Source organism: Hippopotamus amphibius, chromosome 5 (genome assembly GCF_030028045.1).
Source record: "Hippopotamus amphibius kiboko isolate mHipAmp2 chromosome 5, mHipAmp2.hap2, whole genome shotgun sequence".
NCBI lineage: Eukaryota > Metazoa > Chordata > Mammalia > Artiodactyla > Hippopotamidae > Hippopotamus > Hippopotamus amphibius.
Genome location: NC_080190.1, coordinates 125,677,758 through 125,690,324, shown reverse-complemented (window position 1 = coordinate 125,690,324; position 12,567 = coordinate 125,677,758). Strand labels below are relative to the sequence as shown.

General features: G+C 39.6%; 1 protein-coding gene across 1 annotated transcript in view; it reads right to left on the bottom strand.

Annotated features, from left to right (window-relative positions):
* Positions 1–2,689: 2,689 nt before the first annotated feature.
* LOC130854288 (short-chain dehydrogenase/reductase family 16C member 6-like) overlaps positions 2,690–12,567 on the bottom strand; it is a gene marked incomplete at its 5' end in the record, with an annotated part of 32,393 nt that continues 22,515 nt past the window's right edge. Inside the window, 3 exon segments of the mRNA XM_057736996.1 lie at positions 2,690–2,816; positions 9,748–9,841; positions 9,844–9,871. Of these exon segments, the coding sequence (XP_057592979.1) occupies positions 2,690–2,816; positions 9,748–9,841; positions 9,844–9,871 (249 nt within the window).

The following is a 12,567-nucleotide window of genomic DNA, read 5'->3' as shown; positions in this document are numbered from 1 at the left end:
CATCACAAACTTCTCCTGTCTCTTCAGCCTGTAATATTTTTTTCAAGCATCTCAATTAACAATGGCTAATTCATTCTTAAATATTCTTTGCACATATTTTAATTTTTAACATTTTGACTATTTTTTATTGCATTGGATTAGGAACTTTTGTAGGGTGAGTCACTGTCAACTATAATATTATTCTGTTGCAAAAATAAATCCTCCTTTTCCCACACTGACATACCCAAATGAATCTTCACCTCTCAAAACACGCCCATGAAGTGTTTTAAGTACAAGGAATGGGTGAGGGGGGTTCTTCACATGTAAAGTACTAGGGTAACTGGGGTTTTTGAGAACTCGGTGGAAAGAGCTAATAGACATGACCAAATTTCGGACACAGTAATTCAGTTTTGTTGCTTCTACTGGACAGATTTCATTGCTATATGTGAAAATTTGGAGCAGAGGTACATGGACAGCTGTTATATATTCTCAAATTTCAAAGATACTGAAATAGGAAGGGAAAGTGCAGTGCCCGCCAGGGAGTCTCTTTTAGGTTCAACTCCACAGGCAGACTCAAGGGACAGGTGTCTGCTCCAAGGCGAGAGGAGGAGCTGGGGAGGGGTGGCACTTCCTCAGACCAGGGAGCACTGGGCACAGACATCAGGAAACTTCTCAGGCGCCAGCTGCCAGCTGCAGTGCAGGGAGACGCACACAGGGCAAGTCCAGGACCTGCCGAGGCTTAAAGGCCTCACGTCCCGGAAGGCTCACAACTCCATGGGCCCAGCCTCCAATTTATCCTGGTTACCAGTATCTCCTACTCAGTCCCAACTGTGACGTCCTTCCCCATCAGGTCCTTAGAATTCATTCATAGCTCTTCTCAGCCTGAAGCTAGCTACCAATCAGTGGTCCTTTTCATCACAAGCAACGTTGCTTAGAAACATATTTGACATTTGACTCTTACCAGGTTACCAGAGGAACAGAGCTAGGATGTCAACCTAAGGGAACATTCTCTTGAAGAAAAATAAAAGGTGGGTTAACCTTTTACCCACAATACAAACGAAAGACAACAGAGAAACAGACTATGCAGTTTCTAAACACAGTAAACCTAGGAGATGGGAAGCCAGACTTCCAATGTTATTAACTAGGAAATAGGCAAAACCAAACCAAACTGCAGCCCCTGCGTGCCTGAAAGTTGTCAGGAAGATCTTATACCTTACTGTCTCATTTGCCACTGTGTTTCTAGTGCCACCCCTAGTAGGTCCTCAGGAAATACGGGTGGAATAAATGAACAACTGAATGCATAAAAGACCCTCCTTAGCCTGACGACTGAGAATAAGAAGGGCTCGAATTAGAAGTAGCAGGACCCCTCTTGGCTGAGTGAAGTGGAAGGTGACACAGTGAGGGGGTGCGGATCAGTTTCTTTAGAGATAAATGGCCGTTCAGAAGCCACTACTGAGGGTCCACCCAGGTAGACAGAAATATATTACTGTTCCTTAAAGGAATTAAGGAAAATTTATGGAAACTTATGGAAACTTAAGAAAAATTTAAATAGTTCTTTGAATACTTAGTTTAAGAAGGCAGAGAGATGTCAAAATTTTACAAAGGCGTTACCTACAAAACTGTTAAAAGAGAACCCATTTCCTGAAGATTATTGCATTTTTGGAATTTTTATCCCCTTTAGTTCAAAGAATTTTCTCGTTTGTTCTTCGTAACTTAAACTTACTTTGCATGAATGTAGAAATATTATGTCCCAAATAATGGGATAGGTCTTATATATTGAGTGCTTACTTTTTGGTTAACAAATATATACTTTACTTGATATTTCTTTTGTTGGTTTTACCGTTACTCACTAGCTCCTGACCTGTTAGAGGCAAAGCTAGGTTGCTGTCCTGTGGCTCAGCTCAAGAACATTTCCAAACTCAGAGAGTCATTTAGGAAGGTTTGCTGAAGGCTGGCAGGTGATGTGCACATTTGAATGAGTATATACCTTTTTTAAGGGGGGTGGCTCATATCATGTAAACAGATCCATCAGAGTCAAGGCTATTTTTTTGACTGATTATGAAAATAAATCTCCTCCTCAAACCAGCAGTACATAATCTAATGTGTATTTTTTTCTTACGGAATAAAGAAGTTAGGAATTTTTGGCATGTTCAGATACAAACAAATGTAATTAGTTGTGGACTTATTTTATTGAATAAGCAGATTCCATCTCCCTGCGGACCTTGATATGGTCTTCCAACCTCAGTAGGAATTAATAGGCAAATAGAAAAGTATTATTTTTCTTAATTGCAAAACTAAAATATTTCTTTATGTCTAATGTTGAAAAGTTATCCACCTAAAGCCCTGATTTACAAGGTCATTATTTATAATTACTACCTTTCTAAAAGTATCACATACTGTGTATTTAAAAAGTAAATTATGGTTAATTTGCATTAATATGTTTCTGTTAATACATTATATTCTCTGAGTTCATTGGAATGGCTGCAACATCCTTATTTACCAAACTAAAAAGTGATAGGGAAAACTGTCAAACATTTAATTTGAATGCCTAGGGAAATTATCAGTGTGTGAACCATGTCCTGGGAATTAGGCTGGCACTTCTGAAAGCTTCAGTCACCCTTGGTAGACTGCAGTGCTGCAGGCATGAGGAAGAGTTCCAAATGGCCTATCCTCACAGCACTTTATTTTATTACCACATCTGAGGCTTCAGCTACAGCTGTTTCCTCTCGGTTTCAGTCTGAACTTCATCAGCTTTCTTTTGACCTATCAACAAAGCCGTGGTCATGTCTATTCCAAGGTGCTCAGTCAGGGCGATGATCATGTTTGGAGATATTATTCTAGAGAAAAGCAGAGGAAAAAAAAATCAGAATCCTTTAAAAGGAGTCAGAGACATCTTTAGGGAATTCCCTGGCGGCCCAGTGGTTAGGACTCTGCCCTTCCACTGCACGGGGCACGGGTTCGATCCCTGGTGGAGGAACTAAGATCCCACAAGCCCCACAGTGTGGCCAAAAAAAACCCCCAAAACAAATGAGCAAACAAGAGACATCTTTGTAAAGATTACTTCCAATCACGCCATGTGCGAGTTGCCGGGATGCACAGTGTGCACGTGTCGCTGATGAGCAGGCTGAGCGAGAGGCACTGCGGCGCCAGCGCTGAGCGCAGCGCCACAGCCAGGGAGCCTCTGCAGTCCAGATGCTCAGGCCACAGCCTATCCGCGTGTTTTTTTGGTTGTCATTGTTCTGTTTGTTTGCGTTTGATGTGGACCATCTTTAAAGTCTTTACTGAATTTGTTGCAATATTGCTTCTCTTTTATGTTTTGGTTTTTTGGCCACCAGGCATGTGGAATCTCAGCTCCCCGACCAGGGACCGAACCTGTACACCACGCACTGGAAGGTAAAGTCTTAACCATTGGACCCCCCCACCCCCCGCCCCCCGCCCCAGGGAAGTCCCTTCGTATGTTAACTCACCGAGTTCTGTGGTAAGACTGTGCATATCCTGATTTACTAAACGCACACATGGTAGCAAAACTAGAAAGAAAACCAGACCCATTAAAGCACAATTCCTCGGGAGGGGGCAGGGAGTAGGGCCCAGACATCAATAGTTTTAAGTGATGCCAGTGTATACCCGAGGTGGTGCTTTAGTTCCTTGAAGACAGAGGAAGTGTGCCTTCAGCTGAGTTCTGCTTAGATCAGCTCAGTTCTGCTCAGCTCAAAACAACCTAGTGATTATTTATTGTGTGCTTATTCTGTGTTAGGGACTAAGCCTGGAGCATGGAGCAAGAAACTGTGTCCTGTCCTCGGGGAGTTTGTGCAATCCTGCATGGAGGACAGATGTCACACAAGCAAACCGCAGGTGTGGTGGGTGCTACAAAAGTCAGGGACAGATGTCTGCAACATCAGGGACTTTGACCCAGCCCAGCAGCCCAGCCATCTTCAGGCAGGATGAAGAGGAGGTGGCTTCTTAGAGCTTCCTATGTGCCTACATGTTCAGTGAAAGTGTGAATAAACCCTCAGGTCGCAAAAGTATGTTGAAGAAGGTATAAATAGTAAAGAAAGTCCTACATTTATTAATAACATAATTTTATAATAGCAAATCACTGGTTGTGTTTTCCACTCTGCTAGTAACTTATAGCAGGGGAGGAATATATCCAGATGAGCTTAAGATCTGTAATCAGATTAAAACTTTGTTCCAGCATTTATTAGCTGTTTAACCCTGCAAAAATGACTTATTCTCTTGAAGCCTTACATTCCCTAAGTGTGATAAAATGCGTGCAAGGCTGTCACGCAGAGTTGGGCACATACGGGCTCCTGATGAGTGTTAGACGTTATTCCAGAGAAGACCCTGGGCCTGGCCTGAATCCACCCACAAAGACTCCAGGACTCTTAGTGTGAAGTTGCAGGTGCTCTTTCACTAAAGAAAGTGAGGAACTTGCCAAAATTCCTTAATAGTTTTCCAGCAATGCACTCAGGTTTATTTGTCCTTTGTTTTCAAAATAGAATTTTACATTAACTGAACTAAGAGAATTCACCAAAAGAAACAAAAACAGAAACAAAAGCACCCCAAAAAACTGGCGTTCTATTTGTTTCACTTGAGGTTAATAATTTGTACTCTGTAAGACCCAATAGTTTCTAAATTTTTTTAGTGTCTGGAGTATCCAAGCACAGCTGGAAATAGTCTAAAAAATTGCCCTTGCACAATTTAAATATTACTTTTCCTTTATCACTAAAAAAGATATGAGGTTGCTTTCTTGCAAAAGACATAGCAATGATGAGACAATTTGTTCACAAATAACCAAAATGAGGGACTTCCCTGGTGGCTCAGTGGTTAAGAATCCGCCTGCCAAAGCAGGAGACATGGGTTTCAGCCCTGGGCCAGGAAGATCCCATGTGATGCAGAGCAACTGAGCCCGTGTGCCACAACTACTGAGCCTGTGCCCTAGAGCCCTCGAGGCACAACAAGTGAGCCCACTTGACACAACTACTGAGCCCGTGTGCCTAGAACCCGTGCTCCACAACAACAGAAGCCACCACAATGAGAAGCCCAGGTATCGCAATGAAGAGTAGCCCCCCTCACCACAACTAGAAAAAGCCCGCGTGCAGCAACGAAGACCCAATGCAGCCAAAAATTAAAAACAAACAAGTAACCAGGGCTTCCTAGGTGGCGCAGTGGTTAAGAATCCGCCTGCCAATGCAGAGGTCACGGGTTCGATCCTAGCTCCAGGAAGATCCCACATGTTGCGGAGCAACTAAGCCCGTGTGCCAAAAACAAAAACAAAAACAAAAAGTAACCAAAATGATAGAGAAGTCATTATTAACTTACTTTTTTTTAATAAATTTATTTGTTTGTTTATTTTATTTTATTGGCTGTGTTGGGTCTTCGTTGCTGTACACAGGCTTTCTCTAGTTGCAGTGAGTGGGGGCTACTCTTTATTTTGTGGTGCGCGGGCTTCTCATTGCAGTGGCCTCTCTTGTTGCAGAGCACAGGCTCTAGGCACATGGGCTTCAGTAGTTGTGGCACATGGGCTCAATAGTTGTGGCTCACGGGCTCTATAGCACAGGCTCAATAGTTGTGGCGCACGGGCTTAGTTGCTCCGCGACATGTGGTATCTTCCTGGGGCAGGGATCGAACCCATGTCCCCTGCATTGGCAGGCAGATTCTTACCCACTGCGCCACCTAGGAAGTCCCTAACTTACTTTTTTTTTTTTTTTAATTTTTTTAAATTTTTTTGGGGGTACACCAGGTTCAATCATCTGTTTTTATACACATATCCCCGTATTCCCTCCCTTCCTTGACTCCCCCCGCCTCGAGTCCCCCCCACCCTCCCCACCCCAGTCCTCTAAGGCATCTTCCATCCTCGAGTTGGGCTCCCTTTGTTATACAACAACTTCCCACTGATTATTTTACAGTTGGTAGTATATATATGTCTTTGCTACTCTCTCGCTTCGTCTCAGTTTCCCCTTCACCCCCCACCCCCTCCCATACCTCGAGTTCTCCAGTCCATTCTCTGCATCTGCATCCTTGTTCTTGTCACTGAGTTCATCAGTACCATTTTTATTTTTTATTTATTTTTTATTTTTTTTATTTTTTTGGGGGTACACCAGGTTCAATCATCTGTTTTTATACACATATCCCCGTATTCCCTCCCTTCCTTGACTCCCCCCACCTTGAGTCCCCCCCACCCTCCCCACCCCAGTCCTCTAAGGCATCTTCCATCCTCGAGTTGGGCTCCCTTTGTTATACAACAACTTCCCACTGACTATTTTACAATTGGTAGTATATATATGTCTGTGCTACTCTCTCGCTTCGTCTCAGTTTCCCCTTCACCCCCCACCCCCTCCCATACCTCGAGTTCTCCAGTCCATTCTCTGTATCTGCTTCCTTGTTCTTGTCACTGAGTTCATCAGTACCATTTTTAGATTCCGTATATGTGAGTTAGCATACAATATTTGTCCTTCTCTTTCTGACTTACTTCACTCTGTATGACAGATTGTAGTTCTATCCACCTCATTACATATAGCTCCATCTCATCCCTTTTTATAGCTGAGTAATATTCCATTGTATATATATGCCACATCTTCTGTATCCATTCATTTGTTGATGGGCATTTAGGTTGCTTCCATGTCCTGGCTATCGTAAATAGTGCTGCAATAAACATTATGGTACAAGTTTCTTTTGGGATTATGGTTTTCTTTGGGTATATGCCCAGGAGTGGGATTACTGGATCAGATGGTAGTTCTATTTGTAGTTTTTTAAGGAACCTCCAAATTGTTTTCCATAGTGGCTGTACCAACTTACAGTCCCACCAACAGTGCAGGAGAGTTCCCTTTTCTCCACACCCTCTCCAGCATTTGTTGTTTCCAGACTTTGTGATGATGGCCATTCTGATTGGTGTGAGGTGATACCTCATTGTGGCTTTGACTTGCATTTCTCTGATGATTCGTGATGTGGAGCATCTTTTCATGTGTTTGTTGGCCATCTGTATGTCTTCTTTGGAGAAATGTCTATTTAGGTCTTCTGCCCATTTGTGGATTGGGTTATTGCTTTTTTGGTATTAAGCTTCATGAGCTGCTTGTATATTTTGGAGGTTAATCCTTTGTCCGTTGTTTCATAGGCAACTATTTTTTCCCATTCTGAGGGTTGCCTTTTAGTCTTGTTTATGGTTTCTTTTGCTGTGCAAAAGCTTTTAAGTTTCATGAGGTCCCATTTGTTTATTCTTGATTTTATTTCCATGATTCTAGGAGGTGGGTCAAAAAGGATCTTGCTTTGATGTATGTCATAGAGTATTCTGCCTATGTTTTCCTCTAGGAGTTTTATAGTGTCTGGCCTTACATGTAGGTCTTTAATCCATTTGGAGTTTATTTTTGTGTATGGTGTTAGGAATTGTTCTGATTTCATTCTTTTACATGTTGCTGTCCAATTTTCCCAGCACCACTTATTGAAGAGGCTATCTTTTTTCCATTGTATACTCGTGCCTCCTTTGTCAAAGATAAGGTGCCCATATGTGTTTGGGCTTACTTCTGAGTTCTCTATTCTATTCCATTGATCTTCTTTTCTATTTTTGTGCCAGTACCATACTGTCTTGATCACTATGGCCTTGTAGTATAGTTTGAAGTCAGGAAGCCTGATTCCACCAACTCCATTTTTCCTTCTCAAGATTGCTTTGGCTATTCGGGGTCTTTTGCGTTTCCATACAAATCGTAAGATTTCTTGCTCTAGTTCTGTGAAAAATGCCATTGGTAATTTGATCGGGATTGCATTGAATCTGTAAATTGCTTTGGGTAGTACAGTCATTTTCATGATGTTGATTCTTCCAATCCAGGAACATGGTATGTCTCTCGATCTGTTTGTGTCGTCTTTGATTTCTTTCAGCAATGTCTTAAAGTTTTCTGCATACAGATCTTTTGCCTCCTTAGGCAGGTTTATTCCTAGGTATTTTATTCTTTTTGTTGCAATGGTGAATGGGAGAGTTTCCTTAATTTCTCTTTCTGCTCTTCCGTTGTTCGTGTATAGGAATGCAAGAGATTTCTGTGCATTAATTTTGTATCCTGCTACTTTACTAAACTCATCAATTAGTGCTAGCAGTTTTCTGGTAGAGTCTTTAGGGTTTTCTATATATAATATCATGTCATCTGCAAAGAGTGACAATTTTACTTCTTCTTTTGCAATTTGGATTCCTTTTATTTCTTTTTCTTCTCTGATTGCTGTGGCTAAAACTTCCAAAACTATGTTGAATAATAGTGGTGAGAGTGGACACCCTTGTCTTGTTCCTGTTCTAAGAAGGAATTCTTCCAGTTTTTCCCCATTGAGAATGATGTTGGCTTTTGGTTTGTCATATATGGATTTTATTATGTTGAGGTAATTTCCTTCTATGCCCATTTTCTGGAGAGCTTTTATCATAAATGGATGTTGAACTTTGTCAAAAGCTTTTTCTGCATCTATTGAGATGATCATATGGTTTTTATCCTTCAAGTTGTTGATATGATGTATCATGTTGATTGATTTGCGTATATTGAAGAATCCTTGCATCCCAGGGATAAACCCCACTTGATCATGGTGTATGATTTTTTTAAATGTGCTGTTGGAGTCTGTTAGCTAGTATTTTGTTGAGGATTTTTGCATCTATATTCATCAGTGATATTGGTCTGTAGTTTTCTTTTTTTGTGACATCTTTGCCTGGTTTTGGTATCAGGGTGATGGTAGCCTCGTAGAATGAGTTTGGGAGTGTTCCTCCTTCTGCAATATTTTGGAAGAGTTTGAGAAGGATAGGTGTTAACTCTTCTCGAAATGTTTGATAGAATTCGCCCGTGAACCCATCTGGTCCTGGGCTTTTGTGTGTTGGGAGATTTTTAATCACTGCCTCAATTTCCGTACTTGTGATTGGTCTGTTCATGGTTTCTATTTCTTCCTGGTTCAGTCTTGGAAGATTGTATTTTTCTAAGAATGGATCCATTTCTTCCAGGTTATCCAATTTATTGGCATATAGTTGCTTGTAGTAGTCTCTCATGATCTTTTGTATTTCTGAGGTGTCCGTTGTGACTTCTCCTTTTTCATTTCTAATTCTGTTGATTTGCATCTTCTCCCTTTTTTTCTTGATGAGGCTGGCTAATGGTTTATCAATTTTGTTAATCTTCTCAAAGAACCAGCTTTTAGTTTTATTTATTTTTCTTATGGTTTCTTTCCTTTCTTTTTCATTTATTTCTGCTCTGATCTTTACGATTTCTTTCCTTCTGCTCACTTTGGGGTTCCTTTGTTCTTCTTTCTCTAGTTGTTTTAGGTGTAAGGTTAGGTTGTTTATTCGATCATTTTCTTGTTTCTTAAGGTAGGACTGTATTGCTATAAACTTCCCTCTTAGAACTGCTTTTGCTGCATCCCATAGGTTTTGGGTTGTTGTGTTTTCATTGTCATTTGTTTCTAGATTTTTTTGATTTCCTCTTTGATTTCTTTAGTGATTCCTTGGTTGTTTAAGAGTGAATTGTTTAGCCTCCATGTGTTTGTATTTTTTGCAGTTTTTTTCCTGTAATTGATATCTAGTCTTGTGGCGTTGTGGTCTGAGAAGATGCTTGATATGATTTCAATTTTCTTGAATTTGCTGAGGTTTGATTTGTGACCCAAGATGTGATCTATCCTGGAAAATGTTCCATGTGCACTTGAGAAGAAAGTGTAGTCTGTCGTTTTTGGATGGAATGTCCTCTAAATATCAATTAAGTCAAGATGGTCTAATGTGTCATTTAAAGCTTGTGTGTCTTTATTTATTTTCTCCTAACTTACTTTTTAAGGAGAAACACAACATGCAAAAATTCAGGCATTATCAAGTGAATTTGCTCCTCTAGAATAGCATTTAAAATTTCTGGAGCAGCATATCCTGCTCCAGTATAGGCACTAGAAGAGGTACCTGGAATAAAAACTGCCAAAAGTTGTATTGTCAGAGTGGTATTTTTTTTGCTGCCATCGTGAGCACTAATTATTAAATTTTAGATATCAAGTTATTAACATATGTCTATAAATATGCAAACAGAATGTAAATGTTAGGAAATGCCTCATGCTTTCTCTCATGACCAATATTGGGACCAGTGCTAATACATTTCATTTCCTATGTGAAATGAAATGAGTGCACCCCTGGCCTTTATTGATTTTCTGCTGTGTGACGGTCTAGACCTATGGAAGGAATTGCTTTGAGTTGTTTTTCATTTTTTGTGGGTTTTTTTTTGTATTTTTCTTTTCTCTCTTTCAGTTCAAACATCAAGTAATTGTATACTATTAAGAAGCGAAATTGCAAAATTGTTTTACTAAAAGGAAAAATTTCCTCAGTATGTCTAATGTGTCTTTATTTTAGGCAGACTATTGTTACCACATTGACCAAGTATAGATGGTTGTGAAATCAGTTGGAGTTGAAATGGGATGAGCATGTAATAAAGCTCCCTTAGGCATTGCTTTGACATTTTATACCTTAATATCATGCTTCTTTATTACCTGAACCACACCTCAAAAATTCTCTTTATCTCATCTGATTATTGAAAGCTGATCGATTTCCTTAATTAAATGTTGGTAATTAGTCTTTATATTTTTTCTCCTAAAAGTTCCTTAGAACTATAGCCTAAAGGGTTCCAACATTTACTAAAAAACAGTTTTCCAACGAAGAAATACAAATGGCCAACATGTACATGAAAAAAGTGCTCAATCATGAGGGAAATGCAAAGCAAAACCACAACGAGGTAACAGCTCACACCTGTAGGAGCGGCCATCATCCAAAAGATAAGTGATGACAGATGCTGGTGAGGATGTGGAGCAAAGGGAATCCTGGTGAACTGTTGGTGGGGATGTAATTGGTGCAGCCACTATAGAAAACCTTATGGCAGTCCCTCAAAAAATTAAAAATAGAGCTACCATATGATCCAACAATTCCACTTCCGGGTATAGATCCAAAGGACCTGACATCAGGATCTTGTAGATATATCTGCACTCCCATGTTCATTGCAGCATTATTCACAATAGCCAGGATATGGAAGCATCCTAAGTGTCCACAGGTGGATGAATGAGTAAAGAAAATAATATTCCACCGTGTGGAACGTTATTCAGCCACAAGAAAGAAGGAAATTCTGCCATTGTGACAACTTGGATGAAACCTGAGGGCCTTATGAAGAGTGAAATAATCAAAGACAAATACTGTATGATGTAACTTGTATGTAGAATCTAAAAGAGCTAAACTCATAGAGACGGAGAGTAGAGTGGTGATTACCAAGAGCTGGAGGTTGGGGAAATGGGGAGATATTGATCAAAGGGTTCAAACTTCCAGTTATAATATTAACAAGTTCTGGTGATCTAAAGTACAGCGTGGTGATCATAGCTAACAGTATTGTGTTATATACTTGAATGTAGCTAAGAGAGTAGATCTTAAATATTCTCACCACAAAAAGGAAATGGTAATTGTGTGATGAGGTGGAGGTGTTAGCTAATGCTATGGTGGTAATCATTTTGCAACATATAAGTGTATCATATCAACACATTTGTACACCTTAAACTCAATTTTATATGACAATTATATCTCAATAAATCTGGAAAAAATATAATTGACACAGCATTGTTCATTTCATACTCTACCATTTAGGATTATTCATCTTTCTTTTTCTAGAGACTTTGTTTTTATCTTTCATGAATTAAGTTTACAAGGACCACTGTTTAATATCACTGTTTTCATTGGCTACCATATCACCTCCTCTTGGCTGGTTACATTTATTCTGTGATCTTGACCCTCTAGCTTTTGATACTTATGTTATGTTAAATTGTCAGAAAAAGTTTCTTAGCAAATGGAAAGGTCTCATTCTGCTTTTATCATTTGAAACTCTTCCTGCCATTCACCGCTGTCCTTTCCAACCAGCTATACTTTCTTATCTGCTTTGTCGACTGCTTAATTTCAGAGCTTTTTAATTCTTCTGTGTAGAGTTCTTTTGTAGATGCACTTCTTTCAAATTTTCTGGAAGTTTATTCCCAATAATACATTTTCTCTCTATGGCCATTCCTTCAGCTATTATGAATTTTTAATTCATTATTTTATTTAAAATATTTACGATAAAGAATTTCAAAGAAACAAAAGTAGAAGAGTATAATGAACAGTGATGTGATGGTAAATGGTGAACAATGGTTCCTCTGTGGTGAAAAATGTGTGTATGGTTTCTAACCTCATCTGACTTTACTCTCTACTTTGCTCACTCTGCTAAGACACAGCAGCCTTCTCTCAGGTTCTTTCTGATTCCAAAGGCTGTGTGCAGGGTACCTAGATGCTCTTCCCACTTGCTCTTTACCTGGTTAATTCCTACTTATCTGACTTTTGGGTCATTTTTCTGTTCATTTTTCTCCATTTTATTTTCTCTCTTTTCTCCTGTTTGTATATTCCCTGTTCATCTGTCTTCAAGTTCACTCATTTTTTTTTCTGCCAGCTCAAATCTACTGTTGAGCTGCTCTAGTGGATCTTTCTTTTCAGTTACTTTTCTTTTCCACTCCCAAATTTATATTCGTTCTTTTCCATTCACAAATTTACACTTGCTTCTTTTAAAAAAGTCATTATTTATTTATTATTTGATGAAACATTGT